This window comes from Dasypus novemcinctus, chromosome 10 (assembly GCF_030445035.2).
Source record: "Dasypus novemcinctus isolate mDasNov1 chromosome 10, mDasNov1.1.hap2, whole genome shotgun sequence".
In the NCBI taxonomy this organism is placed as follows: domain Eukaryota; kingdom Metazoa; phylum Chordata; class Mammalia; order Cingulata; family Dasypodidae; genus Dasypus; species Dasypus novemcinctus.
This window is the reverse complement of record NC_080682.1, coordinates 101,589,622-101,615,839: the sequence shown is the minus strand read 5'-3', so window position 1 is coordinate 101,615,839 and position 26,218 is coordinate 101,589,622. Positions and strand designations below refer to the sequence as shown.

Here is a 26,218-nt window from a genome sequence, read left to right as displayed (position 1 = left end):
TCTTTTGCCCATTTTTTAATTGGATTGCTTGCTGTTTTATTGTTGAGTTGTATGATCTCTTTCTATAGAATGGAAATCAAATCCTTACTGGATAAGTGGTTTCCAAATATTTTCTCCCATTGACTGGGCTGCCTTTTCACCTTCTTGATGAATTCCTTTGAATCACAGACATGTTTAAGTTTGAGGAGGTCCCATTTATCCATGGTTTCTTTTGTTGCTTGTGCTTTTCATGTAAGATTTAAGAATCTACCACCTACCACCAGGTCTTGAAGATGTTTCCCTACGTTTTCTGCTAGGAGCTTTATGGTACTTCCTTTTATATTTAGGTCTTTGATCCATTTTGAGTTAATTTTTGTATAAGCTGTGAGGTGGGGGTCTTCTTTCTTTTTTTTGGCTATGGATATCCAGTTCTCCCAACACCATTTGTTGAATAAACTGTTCTGCCCCAACTAAGAGGGCTTGACAGGCTTGTCAAAAATCACACTTGGCCATAGATGTGAGGGTCTGTTTCTGAACCATCACTTCAGTTCCATTGGTCTATGTGTCTGTCTTTATGCCAATACTATGGTGTTTTTACCACTATAGCTAGGTAATATGATTTAAAGTCTGGAAGTGAGAGTCCTCCAACTTCACTTTTCCTTTTTAAGATGTTTCTGACTATTCAGGGCCTTTTACCCTTCCAGATAAATTTGTTTTCCATTTGCTTAAAAATGGTGAAATTTTTATTGGGATTGCATTCAATTTGTATATCAATTTGGGTAGAATTGACATCTTAATGATATTTAGTCTTCTAGTCCATGAGCATGGAATGTTCTTGCAATTATTTGGGTCTTTTTTTATTTATTTTAGCAGTGCATTATAGTTTTCTGAATACAAGTGCTTTGCATCCTTGTTAAATGTTTGATTCTTTTAGTTGCTATTGTAAATGGAATTTTTTTCCTGGCTTCCTCCTCAGATTGTGCATTATTAGTGTATAAAAACACCACTGATTTTTGCATATTGATCTTGTATCCTGACACTCTACTGAAATCATTTATTAAGCTCTAGCAGCTTTGTTGTAGATTTTTCAGGATTTTCTAGATATACAATCATATCATCTGAGAATAGTGAAAGTTTTAATTCTTCCTTTCCAATTTGGATGCCTTTTATTTCTTTTTCTTGCCTGTTTGCTCTAGCTAGAACCTCTAGCACTATATTGAACAACAGTGGTGTCAGTGGGCATCCTTGTCTTGTCCCTGATCTCAATGGGAAAGCTTTTAGTTTTTCACCATTGAATACAATGTTAGCTGTGGGTTTTTCATATATGGCCTATATCATGTTGAAAAAATTTCCTTCAATTCATATTTTTTGTAGTATTTTTATTAAGAAAGGATGCTGTATTTTGTCAAATGCCTTTTCTGCATCAGTTGATAAGATCATGTGATTTTTCTTCTTTGATTTATTAATGTGGTGTATTATGCTGATTGGTTTTCTTGTGTTAAAACGGCCTTGCATGCATGGTATAAAACCTACTTGATCATGATGGATAATTGTTTTAATGTGTTCTTGGATTCAATTAACAAGTATTTTTTTGAGGATTTTTGCATCTGTATTCATTAGAGAAATGAGTCTTTAATTTTATTTTTTTGTAATATCTTTATCTGGCTTTGGTATTAGGGTGATAATTGGCTTCATAGAATGTGTTTGGTAGCATTCCTTCCTGTTGAATTTTTTGGACGAGCTTGAGTAAGATTGTTATTAAATCTTCTTTGAATGCTTTGTAGAATTCACCTGTGAAATTGTTTGGTCCTGGGCTTTTCATTTTGGGGAGCTGTTTGGTGACTGTTTCAATTTCTTTACTTGTGATTGGCTTGTTGAGGTCTTCTGTTTCTTCTAGTGTCAGTGTTAGTTGTTTGTACATTTCTAGGAATTTTTTCATTTCATCTACATTGTCTAGTTTTTTGGCATAAAGTTATTCATAGTATCCTCTTATGATCTCCCTTATTCTGTTGGGGTCAGTAGGAAGGTTCCCTTTTTCATTTTTTATTTCATTTATTTGCATCTTCTCTCTTTTTTTCTTAGTCATTCTAGCTAAGGGTTTGTCGATATTGTTAATCTTCTTGAAGAACCAACTTTTGGTTTTGTTAATTTTCTCTATTGTATTTTTCTTCTCAAGTTCATTTATGTCTGCTCTGATCTTTGTTATTTCATTCCTTCTACTTGGTTTAGGATTAGTTTGCTGTTCTGTTTCTGGTTCCTCCAGCTGTATAGTTAGGTCATTGATTTTAGCTCTTTCTTCTTTTTTAATGTAAGCATCGATGGCTATAAATTTTTCTCTCAACACTGCCTTTGCAGCATCCCATAGGTTCTGATATGTTGTATTCTCATTGTCATTTGTCATGAGATACTTATTGATTTCTCTTGAAATTTCTTTTTTAACCCACTGGTGATTTAAGAGTGTATTGTTTAACCTCCATATATATGTGAATTTCCCCTTTATTTGCCACTTGTTGATTTCCAGCTTTACTCCGTTATGATCAGAGAAAGTGTTTTGTATAATTTCAATTTTGTTGAATTTATTGAGATCTGCTTTGTGTCCCAACATATGGTCTATCCTGGAGAAAGATCCCTGAGCACTTGAAAAGAATGTATATCCTGCTGTTTTGGGGGTGCAATGTTCTGTATATATCTATTAGGTTTAGTCCAATTATCATACTATTCAAGCTCTCTGTTTCTTTAATGATCTTCTGCCCAGATGTTCTATCCAATGCTGAGAGTGGTGTATTAAAGTCTCCAACTATTATTGTAGAGATGTCTGTTTCTCCCTTCAGTTTTGCCAGTGTTTGCCACGTGTATCTTGAGGCATCCTGGTTAGGTGCATATATTATTTATGATTGTTATTTCTTCTTGGTGAATCATCCCTTTTATTAATATGTAATGTCCTTCCTTGTCTCTAATAACAGTTTTGCTTTTAAAGTCTGTATTATCTGATGTAAGTGTAGCTACCCTAGCTTTTTTTTTGGTTACTTCCTGTGTGGAATATCTTTTTCCAATCCTTTCACTTTCAATTTATTGGTATCCTTGGGTTTAAGGCGAGTCTCTTACAGACAGCATATAGATGGCATATATTTTCTTATCCATTCTGCCAGTCTGAGTCTTTTGATTGGGGAGTTTAATCCATTGACATTCAATGTTATTACTGTAAAGGCAGTTCTTATTTCGTCTATTTTGATCTTTGTGTTTTTTCTGTTATTTTATATTTGATACTTAGTTACTGTTACTGATACAGTTGTCATTTCTAGACTCTCTTCCAGACCTCTCTCTCCTGTCTTTTCTTTTCAGGTTGTAACACTCCCTTTAGTATTTCTTGCAAAGCTGGTCTTTTTGTTATTAACTCTCTCAGTTTCTGTTTATCTGTAAATATTCTAATCTCGCCCTCATTTTTAAAAGATAATCTTGCTGGGTGTAAAATCCTTGGCTGGCAGTTTTTCTCCTGCAGTATCTTAGATATATCATACCACTGCCTTCTTGCCTCCATGGTTTCTGATGAGAAATCGGCACTTAATCTTATAGGGTATCCCTTATATGTTGTGCATTGCTTTTCTCTTGCTTTTCTCAGAATTCTCTATTTGCTTCTGGCATTTGACATTCTCATTAGTGTGTGTTTTGGAGTTGGTCTATTTGGATTTATTCGGATGGAATTATGTTGTGCTTCTTGGACATAGATATCTATGTCCTTCAATAGGGTTGGGAAATTTTCTGCCATTATTTCTTCAAATAGTCTTTCTTCTCCTTTTCCCTTCTCTTCTCCTTCTGGGACACCTGTGACATGTATGTTTGCATGTTTCTTGCTGTCATTTAGTTCCCTGAGACCCTGTTCAATTTTTTCCATTCTTTTCTTCAACTATTCTTTTGTTTGTTCACTTTCGGAGGCCATGTCTTTGAGCTTGCCAGTCCTTTCTTCTGCTTCCTCAAATCTGCTGTCATATGCCTCCACTGTATTTTTAATTTCATTTATTGCACCTTTCATTCCCATGAGGTCTATTTTTCTATGTATGCTTTCAAATTCTTTGCTCATCCAGTGTCTTCTTAATATCCTTAATCTCTTTAGCCATCTCATTGAATTCATTAAGGAGATTTATTTGAACATCTAAAATTACTTGTCTCAAACTCCTTTATGTCATCTGCAGGCTTTTCTTGTGCCTTAATTGGGCCATCTCTTCTCTTTTCTTGGTATGGATTGTAATTTTTTGTTGGTGTTTCCACATCTGGCTTGCTATGTATTTATTCTGGGTACAGTTTCTCCCTTTAGTTTAGGGATTTCTTACGTTTTCCTCCTTGCTAGGTGTGTAGTAGCAGCCAAGGATGTAGTTTGTGCTGTAAGCTATGGAGGCTGAAGCTGCCCACATTGCCCCAGGAAGTGATGAAGCTTCTCCCACCTTTCTCCTATGTCAAGGGTAGGGACAGAGCTGTAGCCAAGCATAATAATCCCAGTTGGGCATAAGACCGTCTGTAGTTACCCAGAGACAGTGATGAAGCTTCACACCTCTTCCTCCCCTATCTTAGGCAGGGATGGAGCTATAGTTTTGGTCAGCAATTTATGCTGTGTGGGCCCAAGATGACCACAGTTGCTCGGCTAACTGCAGGAGAGGTAAACTCTCCTACCAGGAGTGGGAATGGACCCTCTGGAGTGCCCAACAATCTAATCTCTGTGCGTCAAATATGCCTGCGGTTGCCCTGAGAGGCTCCGGGAGTACTGTCCCTTCTGTCCTTTAGGGGGTGGGAACAGAACCACAAATGCTCAACAGTTCAGTCCCACCGTTGCCCAGAGAGGCTCAGGAAGCACCAGCTCCCTCCTATCCTATTGGGTGGTAGGGGTGGTTCTGTGGGCACTCAACAGTTCAGTCCCTTTAGGCTAAGAATACCTGCCATTGCCTGGAGAGGTTGAAGAAACACCAGCCCCCTTCTGTCCTCTTAAGGCATGGGGTTGGATCCATAGGCACCTGACAGTTCAGTCCCTGTTGGCTAAAAGTTCCTGCCGTTGTCCAGAGAAGCAGTGGAGACACCAAAACCCTCCTATCCAATGGGGGGGGGGGTGAGGGTGGATTCATAGGCATCCAGTAGTCCAGTTCATGCAGGCTGAAGGTCTGCTGTTGCCCAAAAAGGCTACGGAAAGACCAGCCCCCTTCTTTCCTATTATGGGGTGAGGGTGCGTCTATAAGTACCCACCAGACCAGGCTCTGTGGGCCAAAAGCACCTGCATTTACCCAAAGAGGCTGGGTAAACACAGTCCATTTCTTGTCCTATTGGGGATGGAGGTGGAGGCACAGGTGCCCAACAGTCAGATTTGTGCAGCTTAAAACCATTGCCCTGAGTGGCTGAGGCAACACCAGCCCCCTCCTATCCTGTGGGGGGACAGAGATGGAGATGGGCTGAAAGGCACTCAACAAATCTGTATGGGCTGAAAACTCCTACCATTGCCCAGAGAGGCTGAGACCCAGCTCCTCTCCTATTCTCTTGGGGTGTGGGAATGAGCCCCAGGTGTCCGACTATTCAGCCTCTGCCAGCGGAGCGCACTTGCACTTCCCTGGAGAGCCTGGTGCAGGTTCCGCCAGCTACCTCTCTGCTGGAGGTGGGGCAGGAGCCTAGGCTAGGGCTGATCTTGGTCGAAAGAAGCCAGTCCCTAACTTCACTGGATTTCAGTCAGCCAAGCTCCCCCTCATGCTGGGGCAGAGTCAAGATGGCAGTTACCGGACTCTTTCCTACTTGGACAGGCTCAGACCCTAGTTGGCTCTAGGATTATACTTTAGTCAGCCAAGTCCACTAATCAGCAGCTGAGGTCAGTGGACATGTCTCTTCCTCCACTGTTTATGGGAAATGGCTTTTAATTCCAGCCATGGAATAGCTCCTAAGGTGGCTTGTGTCCCTAGAGTAGGATGGGCACCAGCCTCTGCAGCGTGGCTTGCAGCTTGCCAGGGAGGTGGTGCAAGTCCTCCGAGCTACCTCTCTGCTGAAGGTGGACTGGGATTTAGGCTACACCTGTGATCCAGCCTGGGTAGAAAGAAGCCAGTCCTTAAAAGCACTGTGATTTTCAGTCAGCACCACTTCCCCTCATGCCTGGGGCGGGGTCAGAATGGCGGCCACCAGCTTCCTTCTGACCTGGACAGGCTCAAAGTTTAGTTGTTCCTAGGATTCTACTTCAACCCGCCGAATCCACTTATCAGTAGCTGAAGTCAGTGCCACCTTGTGTTTTCCTCCCGTTTTTATTGGGGGAGATGGAACTTCAACTCCAACCACAAAATAGCTCCCGAGGTGGCTTCCATGCCATGGGCCCTGACCTCCGTGGCGTGGAGGGCTCTACCCACAATTCCTCTGTGCAGATGGGTAGTCTCCTCCTTCCACACTGTCAAGGATGTTGCAGGATACTCCTTTGGTCTCCTGGGTCCTCCAGAAGGTGCTTTAGGTAGCTCTGGGTGACCACCAACTGCCCTGTTTCAGAAGCTGACTCCAGGAGCTCCTTACCCTGCCGCCATCTTGGCTCCACCCCTTTACTAAGGTTTTTAATCTCTCTATGCTTCAGTTTCCTCATCTTTAGAGTGTGAATTTCGTAGGGTTGTGGAGATTAAATGAGTGTATGTGTTGCTTAGATCAGCGGCTAGCCTGTTGTAAGCACTTTATGGTGTTTGCCATGATGATGATGATGATATTATGGTAACAACCATACCTTCAGTTATTAATTTGTATAGATCTGGCTTTTTCGGGAAATCTTTGTGCAGTCTTTTCCAATTGTTAATGTTCCAAACTGAAGCTAGAAAGAGTAACTATGCTATTTTTTTAAAATTATATAAAAGCTGAGACTATTTAAACAGATTGCTTTATTGTGATTGATATATCCACTGTTTCCTTAAAAACTGAGCTCTGAAAAATTTTTGGTTGCTTTGCTTTTTCTAGACACTAGAGCGGTCCTATTTGTTGAAGATCAATGGCAAAGGTAAAAATGAACATGCTTGTGTGTCGTATTTCCTGTTCATTATGTTGAATATAGAGCTTTGAGCTATTATCCTTATTTCTATTTAAAATCTTTTATAACATTTTAAACGTTAGGTTTAGTTTATGAACAATTGTCCCCCTTAGTTGTTTAAAGTTTTCCTAATTTTCTTGTGGTATTCTTTTTTTTGATTCAAGTATGTATTTCAGTCTAGTTTTTCTGATATATCCTATCATGTGAAAACTCCTCTTTTGTTTATAGTGGCTGAACGACCACAACATATGCTGATGAGGGTATCTGTGGGGATTCACAAAGAAGATATTGATGCTGCTATTGAAACATACAATCTACTCTCTGAGAAGTGGTTTACTCATGCTTCTCCTACTCTATTCAATGCTGGCACCAACCGCCCACAACTTTCTAGGTATGTGTCATCTATAGTTGTTTTTTTTTTTTTTAATATTTATTTTATTTCTCTTCCCTTCTCCTCCGTTATCTGCTCTGTGTTCATTCACTGTGTGTTCTTGCGTGCATCAGTGCTCCGCGTGGGCCAGGTCATCACACAGGTCAGGAGGCCCTGGGTTTGAACCTTGGACCTCCCATGTGGAGTGCCGTGCTACTCAGGGGTGTCCCCCGCGTAGGGGAACCCCACGCACAAGAAACACACCCCGTGAGGAGAGTCACCCAGTGTGAAAAAAGTGCAGCCTGCCCAGGAATGGTGCTGCACACATGGAGAGCTGATGCAGCAAGATGATGCAACAAAAAAGAGACAGATTCTGGGTGCCACTGACAAGAATACAAGTTGACACAATACACAGCAAATGGACACAGAGAAGCAGACAACTTACGGGGAAGGGGGGGAAATAAATAAAATAAATCTTTAAAAAAAACAAAAATAAAAGATATCAGATCCTAATCCAGGTGGACCTAAATCCAATCCAAAGTGTCCTTTTAAGAGAGAGGCAGAAGGAGATTTGATATACCCAGAAAAGGAGAAAATGATGTGAAGCTGGAGGGAGAAATTGGAATGAAGCAGCTGCAAGTAAAGGATTGCTTACAGCCACCAGAAGTTGGAAGAGGTGAGGAATGGATTCTTTTCTAGAGCCTCCTGAAGGAGTATTCTTAATTTCAGCCCAGTAAAACTGATGTTGAACTTCTGACCTTCAGAATGATATTAATAGAATAAATATCTATTGTTTTAAGCCACTAAGTTTGTGGCAATTTGTTATAGTGGCCACAGGAAACCAATACAAATAGCAAGGTAGTTTTGAAGAAAAAGCACTACCACATTTCAACTCTATTATAAAGCTATGATAATTAAGACAGTGTGGTGTTTACTCTGAGATAGACAAATAAGCCACTGCAGTGTAAGAGAGCTAAAAAACTTGAGAACTTGATTGACTTGATGTATAACTGAAGTGTCAGTGCATTTCACTGGGGAAAAGGGTACTAGCAAAATTGATCATCAATATGGAAAAAATTGTAATTAGATTTCCTTTCTTCATGTGATATTCAAAAATAAATTCAATTTAAAAGCCAAACGAGGGGAAGCAGACTTGGCTCAATGGATAGAGTGTCCGCCTACCACATGAGAGGTCTGCGGTTCAAACCTCGGACCTCCTTGACCCATGTGGAGCTGGCCCACACACAGTGCTGATGCGCGCAAGGAGTGCCGTGCCACGCAGGGGTGTCTCCCACGTAGGGGAGCCCCACGTGCAAGGAGTGCACCCCATAAGGAGAGCCACCCAGAGTGAAAGAAAGTCCAGCCTGTCCAGGAGTGGCGCTACACATACAGAGAGCTGACGCAGGAAGATGATGCAACAAAAAGAGACACAGATTCCCACTGCAGCTGACAAGAATATAAATGGACACAAGAACACACAGCAAATGGACACAGAGAGCAGACAACTGGGGGAGGGCATAGGAAGGGGAGACAAATAAGTAAAAAATAAATCTTAAAAAAAAAAATACAAATAAAAGCTAAATGAGAAAGTAAGGTCTTTTGGTGGAACATGTAAGAGAAATACCTATTTTATTCCAAACTTTTTTTCAAACTCATTAAGAAAGTTGAAAGAAGAGACAATGAACACTTAAACACCTACTTCTGCCTAGCCTGAAAAATTACTAAGTTTGCCATATATTTTTTTAAAATTTATTAATTTTTAAAATAAAAAAAAATTTGAATTCTTTTGAAGTGATTTGCAGACATAATGAATCTTAATACTTCAGCTTGCTCCTTGATAGAAGAGTAAATATCACTTCAGTGTGGTGAAGGATTTCTTAAAATAAGATAAAAAGCAATGTACTTTTTATATAGGGAAAAATTTGCAAAATTTACTATATTAAAATTTTAAAACTTCTGAAAATTGGTAACAGTATAAAACCAAGTTTCAGGGTGGGGGAAGATAATTGCAAAACATTAAAGAGAGATTGTATGAAAAAGACGCAAAATCACATAGAAATATAGGCAAGTGATATAAACAAATAATTCATAGAATAAACTTGATTGGCCAATAAATGTGGGTTATTTACAAACTTTGCTAATAATTAGGAAAAGAAAATTAGCAACATAATGTGGTACTTTCTACCTATCAGACTGATAAAAATGAAATGAAAGTGATACTGAGTGTTGGCAAGAATGTAGAACACAGGGAACTATCATATCATGCTAGATGGAGAATGGACTTGTCAATCCACTTTGGACAATCTTTAGTAAAGTGGAATATATGCATAATTTTTTGAGCCAGGAATTCCCCTCCTAGGTTTATACCCTACAGAAACACTTGGACATATGCATAAGACATGCTCAAGAATTTTCACAGCAGAATTGTTTAGAATGGTAAACATGGATAATAATCTAAATGTCCATCATCAGGAAAATGGATAAATATATTGATGTATTCATACAAGGGAATACCTAACCGCAGTGAAAATAAACTGAAGCTACATGGACAAAGAGGAAGGATATCTGTAATACTATATCAAATTAAAAGGAAGTTGCAGAAGGATAAATACATATGCTACCAGAAATTTTAAAATGTAGAATATTTGTGTAGAACAAGTATAAATGCTAAAAGAAAATAGAAATGTATGGAAATTGTAGGGAATTACAATTAGATGATATTTGTAATGTCTAATTTTTGAGGTAGTTGGTAAATACAAAGTATTTGTCATATTCTATCTGTTTAAATATTTGAATAGTTAATAGAAAAAGTCAGCGGATAGAAGCCATTTGAGTGGCTAAATATTCAAGACAGGGAAGGGATCATTGGTAGAGTAAAGTTCCTGAGGTGAGGAGCAGAATGAGATCAAAAGCACAGGTACTACACTGACAAGAATACAAGTGGACACAGAGGGACACACAGCAAATGGACACAGAGAGCAGACAACTGGGCGGGGGGAGTGGGGAAGGGGAGAGATAAATTAAAAAACAAAAATCTTAAAAAAAAGAAAAAAGGGATTACTAAAGGGTTGTCTTTAGAAAGCCATTATGAGGGAGTTATATATTGGTGGACATATCAGAATTGGATAGCTGTTTCATTTTTCTTGGTTTGCTTACAGGTTCAAAAGACTTATGAATTTGCAGGAGGAAAATGTGATAATTGCACATTTGCAGTCTAGCGAAAAAGTGTGAACTAATATTTCAGGTATATCTGTAAAACTTTTTCCTAGGTTTAACCTAAAGTGTAGGCAGCAGGATGATTTTAATAATCTCATTTTGAAATGTTTTATTGTCATAACCAGGGAAAAAAGGTGCTTTTTTTTCCCCATCTAGAAACACCTTGGAGCTTTGTAAACTTACTTACGGTCTTTTAATTGTATTATGATTTTTGTGATTCTGCTTGGTTTCTTTTCCTTGCTCTGAGTTGTGACTTTTTCCCTGTTGTAGCTGTTTTCTCCTGAGTATGAAAGATGATAGTATTGAAGGCATTTATGATACTCTAAAGCAGTGTGCACTCATTTCCAAGTCTGCAGGGGGAATTGGTGTTGCTGTGAGTTGTATTCGAGCTACTGGCAGCTACATTGCTGGGGTAAGCACTGTCATATGACTTTCAAAAAACGTAGATTAGGAGATTCAAGTTCATAAGCAACCAGTCTTGTTGTTGAAAGGCACACTTTTGCTAGTTAACTTTTCATCACAAGTCTAGATAATGATTTCGGATAAGATCTGGATTTAGATCTTGTCTCCACTATTAATAGTAGTGAGGGGCAACATCAAGTTATTTTATATCCCTGTTTGTTTCCTTGTCTGTAAAGTGAGAAAAATATTTAACCATTTAAGATAAAGTTAACATACACTGACAGAGCCCAGAAGGAAACAAGTTCATTATGTGGTGTTTTGAAGGTGCTGTGTATATCACAGCACTTTCATACAATTGTAGAGTGAGTCATTGTTCACTTATTTTCTAGACTGTTTAAAGGTTTGCCTGGGAGTTAAAAGGATTATTTAAAGAATTTAATGAGATATCTTCCAGCCCTTGAAGTCTTGGTATTTTCTTGTTCTCATTCTGGAATCCATTTATTGCTGGGAAATCTCCATTTACCTTATTTATTGTATTTATTTTTTCATATTCTGTAATTCTTATTGTAAGTTGCCTTGGATTCTTTTTGGGTAAAAGACATTGTAGTAGTATTTTTACTCTTACTTTCTCTCAAAATATATATGATCTTTTTTATAAGATTTATATACTGATCTTTATCAGGTGTGGAGTTTAAATTTAGCTGCCCCAATTAAGGACCCTATGATTATAATTGTTCTATCTCATTGTAAATTAGAGATGCCATGAAATAATTTTGTGCATAATTGTAGCTAATTCAACGTTTTGTTGGTTTTATTTTGGACATTATTGTATTTCCAAAGCAGAGATAGAAATGGTTAACTGGTAAAACTATAGATTACTATCTAGAAATTAGATACTTGTTTTGTTGAAACAAGTGAGAGTCATTTGTTTAATGTTAGACCATTTTGTTCTCTGTCTTTGCTGAGTTCCTTCTGCTCTTCCAGATGCTTTTATTCTCCATCTCTCTTTCAGACTAATGGCAATTCCAATGGCCTTGTACCAATGCTGAGAGTGTATAATAATACAGCCCGATATGTGGATCAAGGTGGGAATAAGGTATGTTCTCTTGCTTGAAAATATTGGAAATCAGAACTGAAAGTCTTTAGCCATGTATGCTTTTAATGAGATGGTTTAATTGGGTATAGTTTCTAATTACTTCTAAAATCGATTTTATGAGATATAATTTACTCATAAGTGCACACACTTTAAGTATACAGTTTAATGAGTTTTGGCAAACATATACACCCATGCAGTCACCACCCAACCAAGATGTAGACATTTATTTATATTATCCCTGAAAGGTTCTTCATGCACCTTTGCTTTCAATACCCACACCTCAAAAAGGGATCATAATAAGTGTTCAAAGTTTTTCTTTTAAAAGGTCAACAAAGGACCTCCCTGTTTTATAAGGGAAAAGTAATCAAGCCACTTTTATCATCAGGGTAGTTTATGACTTGAGTCTACCTCTTACAGATATGTAGGCACACTAATCACCTGTTAGTTTATGAATTTACTTTTGATACGAACTTTAAAAAAACCTATTGGGGGGAGTAGATGTGGCTCAAGTGGTTGGGTGCCTGCCTCCCATATGGGAGGTCCTGGTGCCCACTAAAGAAGACAGACAATGAGCAGAAAATGAGCAAAAACAATGAGCAGACAATGAGCAAAAAAACAAAAAACAAACGGAGTGGATGTAGTTCAAGTGATTGGGCACCCACCTCCCACACGGGAGGTCCTGGGTTCAGTTCCCAGTGCCTCCTAAAGAAAAAACAGACAGCGAGTAGACAGTGAGCAGACAACAAGCATAGACAACGAACAAAAAAGCAAAAACAATGAGCAAACAGATGAGGAAGCCACCTCCAGGGATGCGCTGGGGCTAATCTATGGGACCTTGATGGGACAAATCACATCTTTTTGATCTTTAATAAAGAGCACAGCTTAAAATATCAAAGTTAAAACCATTTTCTTTGGACTTTACATACATGTTATGTAGTATAAAGTGAGCTAGACTACACGTGAAGCAGAGGCTGCATCTCTAGTTCATTGTCTCTTCAAATACTTAATCTTTCTTACACATTTTCTTTAAGTCAGTTCTTCCTTGCTCCTAGAATTGTTTAAAGAAAAAAGATTTCTGTATTACTTTTACACTTTTTATATTACTTTTATTTATATTATCTCATTTAATTAATATATGAAGTTTCCTTGTTTCATACTGATTTTGGAAAGAACGATCATTTATTTACCATTAGCGACCTGGAGCATTTGCTATTTACCTGGAGCCTTGGCATTTAGACATCTTTGAATTCCTTGATTTAAAGAAGAACACAGGAAAGGAAGAGCAGCGTGCCAGGGACCTTTTCTTTGCTCTTTGGATTCCAGATCTCTTCATGAAGCGAGTGGAGACTAATCAGGTGAGAGTTAAGTACCTCTTCATAGTGATTTGATTCATGAGCTTTCTCTTCCTCAGTCAACTTAAATCATGCTTAGGAAGAACAACGTATGTGTGATGCCATGAAAGGCACTCTGAGAAAGTTGAGAGATGCCATTACTGCCTTTCGCATTTTATTTTCTAAAGTAGATGATATCTGAACCAAATACTTAAAAGGTCATATATAAACAGGCAGAATTAGATGTTCAGGCCTGAGCCTAAAGTTATTTCCAAGAGAGCTTATGTTAGCACCCCATTCCTTGCAGGGTTTCTAATGGGCTGTGGTTGGTTATTTAAACCTTCTTATGGATGCTACTATTCTCCCCTTTGTAGGACTGGTCTTTGATGTGTCCAAATGAGTGTCCTGGTCTGGATGAGGTGTGGGGAGAGGAATTTGAGAAGCTATATGAAAGGTATGAGAAATATATAGAAGTCTAATAATGTTTTGACCAAGTGTTTCTTTTATTTGGGAATGAAAATTTCAAAAGTCTATCAGTAATTAGCCAGTCCCTAGGAATCTTCAGGAACATCTAGGAGAGAATGTGATTAATACTTGAGTTTTGGTCAGGTTTGCTCCCTGGCTCTTCACCAAAATTTTGCTTCCTATCCTCTTCTTTCTTAAAACTTTGTTATATATAAATAGAAGCTTGTGATTTTTAATTGGTCCTTGTAATAAAACTGAAGTGATGACTAATAGGGTTATTATTTTGGTCTGTCATACAGTGTATTTAATGAAATGAGTTATTCTTTATATTGCAAACAGGTATTATGAAAAACTAGGACATGTTTCATTAGTTCCTTAAGTATTAGGAAATTTGGCTACTTTAGGTTCTGCTCTTTTTTATTGTAAAAGTGTTGTTGATTTAGTGTGTTTGAAGGGGCTTAAAGCTGTCAGAATAAAATGAGTATCATTCCTTTTTTTCTTCCCTTAGCTAACTTATTTTAAAAACTTAAGAGTGTGAAGAGTTTTATATTTAATGTCGTTTCTTCAAATTGTCTGCAATGAAGATTTTTCTTAGGGAATAAATATTAAAATAATATTACCTTTGGCTTTTAGTTATGAGAAACAGGGTCGCGTCCGAAAAGTTGTGAAAGCTCAGCAGCTTTGGTATGCCATCATTGAGTCTCAGACAGAGACAGGTACCCCATACATGCTCTACAAAGACTCCTGTAATCGGAAGAGCAACCAACAGAACCTGGGAACGATCAAATGCAGCAACCTTTGCACAGAAATAGTAGAATATACCAGCAAAGATGAGGTAGGTAGAAGAACTTCTGCCTTAGAGTATTGAGAAAGATTCTTAGGCATTTACTGCTTTAGAATCTTGATTTCACTTGAGATGGGTGAAGGGAGTTTTCATAGTTTGTTGTAAGCAGAAGAGCACTAAAATAGACAGTGAGAGATACTGTTGACTATGCTTATGAGCCTGTATGCTTGAAAATTCAACTTAACCTAGAGCTGCAAGGTGCCTAAGAGTTACCTCCTGAGAGCCTCTATGTTGCTCAAATATGGCCATTCTCTAAGCCAAACTCAGCATATAAATGCATTACCTTCCTTCCAGTGTAGGACATGACTCCCAGAGATGATCCTCCCTGGCACTGAGGGATTACTACCAAGCACCAGCTGGTAATGCAATTAAAAAAAGACCTTGAATGAAAGGGGGAAATGGTAAAGACAAATGAGTTTGTACGGCTAAGAGACTTCAAAATGAGTCAGGAGGTCATCAGAAGGGTCATGCTTAGAAATAGCCAAAGTAGATACAATCCCAGGTAGTGGCTATGGAGACACCCAGGTCTTATGGTCTTGGCAGGTGGCTCTGGAGTTCTGTGCCTTGCCAGTGGGCCCTACTTTGAAATTTGTGCTCCTGAGCTTGATGAAGTTGGACTCAAATGGGACTTCTTTACACATGCCTTTTCTATCCCTTTTACTGAACCTGTGGTTGGTGCTGGGGTTGTTGTATACTCAGGAGACTTGAATCTCTGGACTGTCCATTTGCCAGGTGGGCCCTGGGCCTCAGCAGAGTTGCAATATCTACTCTCCAGTTTGTTGGACTTACCCAGGTCAGCTAACAGGGAGGTGAGGATGGTCAACCACCACACCAGGGAACTGAGTCTACAACTGCAAGCGGAGAATTCCATCCATCAGCCATGTGGGAGCTAAGCCCGCTCTCAATTTAGAGGTGGAGTGGACATCGCTGTCCCAGTGTCCTCAAGATGGAGGAATAAAATATGGATTAGAGTGGACTTACTAGTATTCTACTGTAGAATTATTGTGACTCTAGCAATGGAGGAAATTATATCATTGATACGGAGATAGTGGCCATGGGAGTTTCTGAAGGCAGGGAGAGGGGAAAAGGTGTGATATGGGGGCATTTTGGGACTTGGAGTTGTCCTGAATGATATTGCAGGGACGGATGCAGGACATTATATATCCTTCCATAACCCATTGAATGGACTGGGAGAGAGAGTAAACTACAATGTAAACTATTATCCATGTAGCAGTGCTCCAAAATGTATTCACCAAATGCAATGAATGTGCCACACTAAAAAAAAAAGATTAAAAAACAAAATAGACAGTGAGAAATTACAAAGGAAGTAAAGGCATGATCTGTGCCCTTAAGTTTTTTTAGACTATGAATCATATAGAAAAGACTGGCAACTTTTTCTTAAACGCACATCTTTGTAATAACCTTTACTTGAGGAAAATATCAGTATACACTTATGGTAATTTAGAATAAACAAATATGTTAGGATGTTCAATCAGTTTAAAGTATATAAACATGTAGAGCATTCTTTCAATGAATGATGAGATAAAATTCTAATCTCTATGGAGATTTCATAGAAGGGGCAAAAGCTAGAAATGGGACATGGATTTGGTTTATTTATTTATTTATTAAAAAGATTTATTTATTTATTTATTTCTCTCCCCTCTCCCCCAGTTTTCTACTCTCTTTGTCTGTCTATTCACTGTGTGTTCTTCTGTGACTGCTTCTATCCTTATCAGCGGCACTAGGAATTTATGTTTCTTTTTGTTGTGTCATCTTATTGTGTCAGCTCTCCGTGTGTGTGGCGCCATTCTTGGGCTGGCTGCACTTTCTTTCGCGCTGGGTGGCTCTCCTTACGGGGCACACTCCTTGTGCGTGTGGGGGACACCCCTGCATGATAGGGCACTCCTTGTGCACATCAGCACTGCCCTTGGGCCAGCACCACATGGGTCAAGGAGGCCCGGGGTTTGAACCGCGGACCTCCCATGTAGTAGGCGGACGCCATATCCATTGGGCCAAACCTGCTTCCCAAGATTTGGTTTATTTTTAAGGTTCAGAGAAAAACTTTCCATTTGGGAAGAAAGACCTCTAGGATAAATCAGAATAGGGATAGGTTTTATGCAGAGAGTGCCAAGTTTGATGGAGCAAGTGCATTAAGCCTTGGCGTTAGGAGAGATGCCTCTGGCTCAGTGAAGGGCTGACAGTCCTGTGTCTCAGAGGAAGGAAGCCCTTATATGTTTTTTAAAGAAAAGTAATATCAAAATATTGGGGTGAAAAGGATGGTTCTTGCTTCTGATTATAGTGTCTCAGTGTGAGAAGTTGGAGATAGGGGAAGTTAGCCAAAAGAAATTGTAATACTAGATGGCAAGCTGCTTGGATATAGGGTGTAACTATCAATATGAGGAAGAAGTAGCTGATCCCAAATTCTAGAACCTAAATAAAAATGCAGTTTAATTCAATGAAATATATTGAGCTCCACCTATGTATAAAACGCTACTAAGTGTTCTGGGAATATGAAATGAATTTGGCTCAATCCTTACCCTCCTGAAATTTATAATTTAGTAGGAGGAAATTGATATGTACTCAAGTAACTGTTTTACAAAATGGATTATATCATAGAGGTTAGAGTGCCTATCTTAAAACAAAAATCATATGTCATTCCTCTGCACAAAAGTCTTCTTGACTTTCCAACCCATCCAGAGTTGTTTTCTTTCTTTCAATTCATGTACCATAAAATTAATTCTTTTAAAGTATACAAGCCAATTTTTTTAGTATATCCACAAGGTTGTGCATCACCACCATTGCCACTGTCTAATTCTACATTATTGCCCCAGAAAGAAACCCCTTACCCATCAGCAGTCATTATCCATTCTCCCCCTCCCCAAGCACCAGGCAACCATGAAAATGCTTTCTGTCTCTATGAATTTGCCTATCCTGGACAGTCTATATAAATGGTATCATACAACATGGGCCTTTTATGTGTGGCTTCTTTCACTTAGGATGCTTTTAAGGTGTATCCATGAATCAGTACTTCATTCCATCCAGAATTCTTAAAGTACCCTTCACAACTACACAACTGGAACTACATACCTGGGTACCCCCACCTCATCTGCTGTTACTTTCTTCCTTGTTCACTCTGCTCCAGCCCTACTAGTTTCCTTCTGTGCTTCAAACATGTCAGGCAATTCTCCTGCCTCAGAATTTTACACTTGTGTGCTTGTTTTCTCTGTCTTAAGTGTTAAAATGCTCCTCCTCCAGATAGTCACATGACTTGTTTTCTAACCATTTCTTTGTTCATTTGTTACATGCTCAAGGAGGCCTTCTTTGACAACTCTATTTAAACATGGTACCCACTCCACCCTTTACCCTTTACACTGTCTTTTTCTGCATTATTTTTCTCCTTAGCATTTTTTGGAATTACATCATCAGAACTTGTTTTAAAAATGGTTTCTTTGGCAACATGTGTAGAATGGAGTAAATGTGAAGGGTATCAAAGAATCCAGTTAGAAAACTATTTCATTAGTCAAGGTGAGTGGAGTTCAGAGTTTGGATTGGGATAGTTGTGATCAAAATGGAAAAGAAGTTTAGTCATTCCATATTTCTAAGCACTACTATATACCAGATGTGGCGCCAGGTGCCAAAATATAAGAATTTATCCCTGCCTGAAGAAGCTTACCACCTAGTATAGTGGTTATTAATACAGCAGTTGGGGGGAATCACCTGGAGAGTATTTCAGAATTCACAAATTTAGATCCTCTGTGCGAAGGGCTTGTCAGAATCTCAACAGTGGTGATGTAGACATGTGTCTTTTGGAATCACTTTCTGCGATGATAGAAATATCCTGTATCTGAGTGCCTATTGGGCACTTGAATGTGACCATAGCAACTGAGAAACTGAATTTCTAATTAAATTAAATTAAATAGCTACATGTGGCTAGTGGGTATCATATTGTATAGCACTTTTCTAGTGAATGAGATGGGGATACATAAAAAATCTCAGTGCAATTTGATAGGTGTCTGTGGAACACAGAATTCTTCATCTTACCTGTTTTTTCGGTGCATGCTTGCTAATGTAAATAGATGCCGAAGAGGTAGAATCAATGGGATTTAGAAATGACTGACATGATGAGAAAGAGGTCATTCAAATTTTAATGTCAGGGGGTATTAGTGGTCTACATGGTGGTATTATTGATACATGGGGGAAGAAATAAAAATTATTTGATTCTTGACCCTTTTACTTTGCATTCCAGGTTGCAGTTTGTAACTTGGCTTCCTTGGCCCTGAATATGTATGTCACATCAGAACACACATATGACTTTAAGAAGTTGGCTGAAGTTACCAAAGTTATTGTCCGCAACTTGAATAAAATTATTGATATAAATTTCTACCCTGTCTCAGAGGTATGATTAGATTTCTTTGCTTACTGGCATTTCTTGAAATCAAAGGTAGAGGGGGTTTATCGTAGGCTACAAGTTATTATTTAAATGGTTATCATTTGAATGATGTAAGAAAACAGGTAGTATGTATCACTTGGTGCGGAATGTTGCTTTTTCTGTTCAGTAATGTTTTCTCTCCTTATTCTCTGTATTTGTTGGCACAAAGGCATGCTTATCAAATAAACGCCATCGCCCCATTGGAATTGGGGTACAAGGACTGGCAGATGCTTTTATCCTGATGAGGTATCCTTTTGAGAGTCCAGAGGCTCAGTTATTGAATAAGCAGATCTTTGAAACCATTTATTATGGAGCCCTGGAAGCCAGCTGTGACCTGGCCAAGGAGCAGAGCCCATATGAAACCTATGAGGGCTCTCCAGTCAGCAAGGGAGTAAGTATTATTGATGAACTTTCTTTTTGCCAGTGGGTACCTAGTGGGCTAAATGGCGGCTCCCAAAAAGATGTGTCCGTGTCATAATCCCCAGAACCTTTGAGTGTTAAGAAAAAAGGGTCTTTGCAGTGTAATTAACTTAAGGATCTTAGGGTGAGGAGATCATACTGAATTATCTAGTGGGCCCTAAATCCAATGACAGTTGTCCTTTTAAGAGATACATAGAGAAGAGCAGGAGGCACTGTGACAATGGAAGCAGAGAGTAGTGGTACAGCCAGAAACCCAGGAATGCTTATAGCCACCAGAAGCTGGAAGAAGCAAGGAACAAAATTTCTCCTAGAACACCTGGAGGGAGTGTGGCCCTTCCAGTACCTTGATTTCAGACTTTTGGCCTCTAGAACTGAGAGAATAAATTTCTGCTGTTTTAAGCCACCAAGTTTGAGGTAATTTGTATCAACCCCAGGAAACTAATATCGTACCTTTGCCCTCAGGAGTAGAAAGGATGGTCTCTGTGTTTTATTTGGAGCTAGTCATTACTAAAATGACTTAAGAATTTCTGTAGATATTAGTTTTCTATTACTAAATTAAGAGGCTTAAAACAACCATCATTCATTATCTCACAGTATTATTCATGGGTTAGGAGTCCAGGCCTGTCTTAGCTGGGCTCTCATTCATGGTCTCACAAGACTATAGTCAAAGTGTCAGCAGGCCTGCAGTCTTATCTGAAGCCCAGATCCTTTTTCAAGCTCACTTGGCTGTTGGCAGAATTCATTTCCTTGCAGCTATAGAACTCATGCTGTCTTGCTTCTTGAAAGCCAAGTAGAGAAACAGACTTGGCCCAGTGGTTAGGGCGTCCGTCTACCACATGGGAGGTCCGCGGTTCAAACCCCAGGCCTCTTTGACCCGTGTGGAGCTGGCCCATGCGCAGTGCTGATGCGCGCAAGGAGTGCCGTGCCACGCAGGGGTGTCCCCCGCGTAGGGGAGCCCCACGCGCAAGGAGTGCGCCCTGTAAGGAGAGCCACCCAGCACGAAGGAAAGTGCAGCCTGCCCAGGAATGGCGCCGCCCACACTTCCCGTGCAGCTGACGACAACAGAAGCGGACAAAGAAACAAGATGCAGCAAATAGACACAGAGAACAGACAACCAGGGGGGGTGGGGATTAAAAATAAATAAATAAATCTTTAAAAAAAAAAAAAAAAGAAAGCCAAGTAGGAGGAATAAAATATGGACTATAGTGGACTTACTGGTATTCTATGACTTATTGGTATTCTAGCAATGGAAAAAATTTATCATTGATGTGGAGACAGTGGGCACTGGAGGTGTTGAAGGCAGGGATAGGGAAAAAGAGGTGTAATATGGGGGCGTTTTGGAGACTTGGAATTGCCCTGAATGTCATTGCAATGACAGATACAGGCCATTACATATCCTGCCATAACCTACAGGATTGAATGGAAGAGAGTATAAACTACATTGTAAACTATAATCCATGCTTAGTTGCAATGCTCCAAATGTGTTCATCATTGCAGTGATTGTACCACATTAATGAAAAAGTTGTTAATGTGGGGAAGGGTGGGAGGTATGGGGAGTGGGACCTATGGGAATGCCTTATATTTTTTTGTGTGACATTTTGTGTAATCTAATTATCTTTTTTAAAAATTAAAAAAAAAGAAACCCAGTAGGAGAGAGACACTCTCCTTTCAGGTAGTGCCTTGTCCCTCATTTAAGGGCTTTCATCTGATTAAGCCAGGCCCACCCAGGGTAATCTTCCTTTAAAAGTCAACTGATTTGGGATCTTAGTTACATTCACAAAAACCATTCACTCTTGCTATAATCATAGGAGTGAGATCTATCTTGTTCACAGGTTCCACCTACACTCAAGAGATTATGAACAGAATATATACTGGGGGTTGGGGGTAGAAGTCTGGGGGCACCCGTCTTAGATTTATGCTTTCTACTTGCCTTTGATATCAGTGGTATGATTCTCTTCCATATAAAATAAGATATTATTTTTAATTCTGACATTCTGCTGATATTGTGTGATTGTTTGAAAATAGACATTTAACTAAGTAAATGGAATCAAGGGGTGGATCGAGGCAATGAAGAAAGATGAGGTAAGAGTGATGCTTTTACCGTGAAAGAAGCTACATGCCTTCATGATTTCCTGGTTTGTAGATATGCTATGGATCTTCTGTGAAGGCTCAGCAAGGACACAGGGAAGAGAAAAGATCTACCCAGTTTTCTCCACTTACTTCTGTTCAGATTGACTACATGGGAATCTGTCTAGGAACATTTCTAAACCTTATGTTCCTTACACAGATATAAAGAAGACAGTATTTATTGGAGCATGCTAGTATGATAGTTAGTTTTTGCATGTGTGTGTCATAGTTTTAAGTTGCCGTAAGTGACTTATCATGAATTTGGTTTGCTTATTCCTTAGATCCTTCAGTATGATATGTGGAACGTTACCCCCACAGACCTGTGGAACTGGAATCTTCTCAAGGAGAAGATTGCAAAGTAAGTAAGGAGATGCAATGTAACTTTGAAGTTAGGAAAGTTTGTGTTCTCATCCTGGTTCTTCAGAAGCTAATGTCATTTTAAGTTCTGAGGCTCATGTTTTCTCTCCTCTTTTAAATGGGGCTGAAATGACCTACCTCACAGGACTATTTTTGTAAGGATACTTTAAGATAATAAAAGTGTAGTAACTTGCAAATTCTTGTCACAATGAAAGCATTTCAATACATGTTATATATTATTAACAGATGATCTTGTTTTAGGGACTTAACTACTTAGATATGTCCTTAGATAATTCTGTCATTAAATCTTCATATTTCCAAGTGTGTTTGCCTTTGAAATGTTTTTTACTCTTTTATTTATTGCTTAACAACACTGGATATGTAGATGGCCTTTTTTTGATTTGTCAATACGTTTTTTCGAGGGGCTTTTGGAGGGTAGTGTGTTAAATTGTGTGAAAGAAAAATTTAAAAATTGTGTCTTTGTAAGCCTTTCAAACTATTAAATGATTTGAGAGTACACTGAATGTTTTACGAAGTGAATAACAAAACAAATTGTTTTTGCTTTCCGTCATAAGTCAGTATCATCTATGGGTTAATGTAAAGCAGAGTGTTTAATGTTTGCAGAAGGAAAGCAGTAGTTTAATAATGTTCTTTTTAAAAATCTGTTTGCCTTAAAAATGTTTTATTACTCAAATGATAAAGTAGAAATTTTAGAAAATCATACATATGAGGAGAAAAATGAAAGTTATCCCAGTATTACCTCCCCACAGAACCTACATTTTGGTGTGTATCATCCTTCTCAGACTTTTTTCTGAGTGTGTGCGCATGTGTATATTTGCATACAAAATCAACTTTTTATGAAAGTGTACTTGTACTCTTTTATTTTTATTATTTTGTTTTTCTAAAAACACTGTGGTTGGACTATTTTTCTTATACACATGACTTGTTAAAATTTAAAAGTTAATACATGAATTCACATTGTTAATGAAGCCCAAATACAGAAGTAGAATAGAAAATGAAAGTTCTTTATACCTCTTCTGCCAACCACTTGTCCCACAAAACAAATAAAAAAACAACTTATGCTTTTTTCCTAGAGATAACCATTGTTAATGGCATGTATTTTTCTTGATGTTTTTCAGTACATTTGCAAATGGATATATATACATGTGCATACACATGCAGTTTTGTTTTTTAAAAATGATCAAACTTGCCATGTTATTCTGAGACTTTTTATTTAGTGAAATATTTTGGAGATCTTTGTTTCTTAGTATATGTAGATCAGCCTAATACTTTCAGTGATTACAGACATTTCCATAGTTTGAATGTATCATATATGTATAACTTTTTCAAAACTTTTTTCTGTAATCTTGGTGATTTTCTTGATATCACAACAAGAAAGTGACAAAATAGGGTTGAGAACCCAATTATATAGACTCCATCAGGATATGAGGCTATATGCTAAGCATCGTATAACTCCATAGGTATAGAATGTGGGAAAGACATATTCTTTGTCTTTGAGAAACTTAAGACTAAGATAAGACATGGGATACAAATAGTTAAAGTACACATAAAAGTACAGATGCTTGTAGGGAACACATTTGTATTTGACACTTTTGTTCGGTATATTGCCTGCCTGGTCAGGAAAGATGTTACAGAATCTCTTAGGCTAAGCATTGAAGGATGAGCTGGAGTTAGTTTGAGGTTTGCTCAGTGTGTCAGATACTATATAGTCTTCCTTAAGCACTCTTTCTGATACTGAGTAGAATAAAAAAATGTTAACCTTCTTCTAGGAAATTATAATTGAAGAGGCAATAGAGGAAATCAGGAATATATTTTGAGCATAATTTGTCACTTGTTTACAGAATAGTGGAGAATTGTGATATGTGTCTGATTTTGACCACTTCCACATCATTGTTTCCTGAAGGGACCTAGCACAATAAAAAGAGTGAGGGTTGAATGAGTACCCTTATACTGGTGGGGAACTCTTCAACAGAGATTTTACTATAGGCCATGGCATGGTAAGAATTATAAGCAGTAAAAATCCTGCCAGTTTTGTTTAAGAGTCAGACATTTAGAAGAGGGAAAAGCTATACCCCCATACTGTGGAGTTGTACCACTGTAGAGCTTAAATTCAAAAGTCAACATGTGAGTCAAAATTTACTGCAATGACTTAAAATAGCTGCCTTCCTAGAAGATTGTAGCTTTAAGGTCAGCACCTAATACTTTCCTTTTCTTTAGGTATGGCTTAAGAAACAGTTTACTTATTGCCCCCATGCCTACTGCTTCAACTGCTCAGATCCTAGGCAATAATGAGTCCATTGAACCTTACACCAGCAACATCTACACTCGCAGAGTCTTGTCAGGAGAATTTCAGGTGAGAAGTTCACATCCAGACCTATAGAGAGATATTTCAAAAGCCTAATGTCGGAGGTAAATGCTTACTTATATTTAGCATGCCCCTTTTTCTCTTAGTTTGGGGGCAAAGCTTTGATAAAGTGAGTTCATCTTCATCTTTAATATTCTATGTTAATATTTAATACACACTTAATGTCTTCTGAAAGAATGAAAGACTGGGGGTTGAGTATGAAAGTAACTTGTTGACTGCAGAGTTTGCATGATGTTTAACCATTCTGGAATCATAGTGATGATATATGCTTACAACTTCAGATGCTTAGGTGGTTGATACTCAAGATGTATATAGAAGCATTATTTAAAATGTGGTTTTCAGCCTTGGTTGCCTATCAGAATTTCTGATGAATGAGACCACTTCTGTTTATTACTATTATTTTAAGTGTTTCTAGGTCATTCTGATGGGCACTAGTGTTGAGAACCACTTATCTAAAAGATTTTCATTTGTGGATTTCCAGATAGCCTGAGATAGATTTCTGTGAGATTTGCGGAGGATACATTTTGATGTTTTTCTCTTAAGTATTTATTGTATCCTTACTTTAAAAAAAAACTTATAATTTGTATTTGCTTAGGTAATGTTAGTTCTTTTCACTTTTGCAAATGCCATATATCATGTTTCTTGAATAACAAATAAAACCTCAAAGGATTATAGTTTTCATCTCGTGGGATGGTGCTCTCAGTTTTATAAAAATAGTATTTATCAAGCTATCTAATGTTAAATAATTCTTCTATGATCTCATTTATATAAAGCTCCAAGCCTGTGATCCTGCATTGATTTTGTCATTGTTACTTATTCCTTCACATATTTTCTGCTTTTCCATTCAGATTGTGAATCCTCACTTACTGAAAGATCTTACTGAGAGGGGCTTATGGAATGAAGAAATGAAAAATCAGATTATTGCATGCAATGGCTCTATCCAGGTACAGAATGAAAATGAAGTGTGATCTTCAGGGAGCTGAGTTGGAAGTGGTACATCTTCACTTTTCCTAGGCAGTGAGAGAAAGAGTTGAGTCTTGTAGTACAGGCTATGCTTATGTAGTTCTGTTCACTTCTACATTGTTGCACTAGGATTATACACATCTTCACATAGCTCTTACCCTCTTGTTTGCATAGTGATTTAAATTAGTAGTTCCCATTTTTATGTATATTAGAATCAGTGGGGGAGCTTTTAAAATACTGAAGCTCAGATTGCATCCTATACCAGTTAAATAAGAATGTCTGAGTGTGAGAGCCATGAATTAGTTATTTTTTAAAGATTCCGCAGGTGATTTCCAAAGTGCATCAAAACTTGGGGATCACTGATATAAAGTCTAAAATTGGAGACTCAAATTTCATTAAAAAGCAAGGTGGTAACTGAGGACCTAGATAGTCTAAAAGACAGAGTCATGAATGTGTTTAGCAATAAATTACTTCCAGATGAGACTTAAGAAGCAGTTATTTGTAGATGGAGGCCTCTAGTTAAACATTGGTCTGCTTGGTAGCACAGGTTAAGATTTCTGTAATATTTCTGTTTGATATAAGGAACTGTATAATTAGCCAACCTGTATGTTTTAATGCCAGTTAATCCTAGACCAAAGAAAACGTGATTTCTTTTAGAGTTTATGAAGTTCTAGCCTATTTAAAGGGTTTTTTGTCTCTTTGCTTCCCTTGATCAAATCCCTGTTACAGCCTTGATGATTAGTGTTTTCTGTAAATTCAAGGGTCATTTATGGTGCTTAGCTCTGAGTTTTCCTTTCTTTCTTGAGTTCCTC

At 38.2% G+C, this 26,218-nt stretch overlaps 1 protein-coding gene across 1 annotated transcript in view; it reads left to right on the top strand.

Moving 5' to 3' along the window:
* The window catches only part of RRM1 (ribonucleotide reductase catalytic subunit M1), a 47,032-nt gene that overhangs the window by 18,181 nt on the left and 2,633 nt on the right, over positions 1–26,218 (top strand). Inside the window, exons 6-17 of the mRNA XM_058305831.2 lie at positions 6,931–6,970; positions 7,229–7,391; positions 10,857–10,998; positions 12,001–12,084; positions 13,278–13,439; positions 13,790–13,869; positions 14,514–14,715; positions 18,971–19,120; positions 19,323–19,544; positions 21,982–22,058; positions 24,296–24,431; positions 25,292–25,387. Of these exons, the coding sequence (XP_058161814.1) occupies positions 6,931–6,970; positions 7,229–7,391; positions 10,857–10,998; positions 12,001–12,084; positions 13,278–13,439; positions 13,790–13,869; positions 14,514–14,715; positions 18,971–19,120; positions 19,323–19,544; positions 21,982–22,058; positions 24,296–24,431; positions 25,292–25,387 (1,554 nt within the window). The remainder of the gene's footprint in view (positions 1–6,930; positions 6,971–7,228; positions 7,392–10,856; positions 10,999–12,000; positions 12,085–13,277; positions 13,440–13,789; positions 13,870–14,513; positions 14,716–18,970; positions 19,121–19,322; positions 19,545–21,981; positions 22,059–24,295; positions 24,432–25,291; positions 25,388–26,218) is intronic.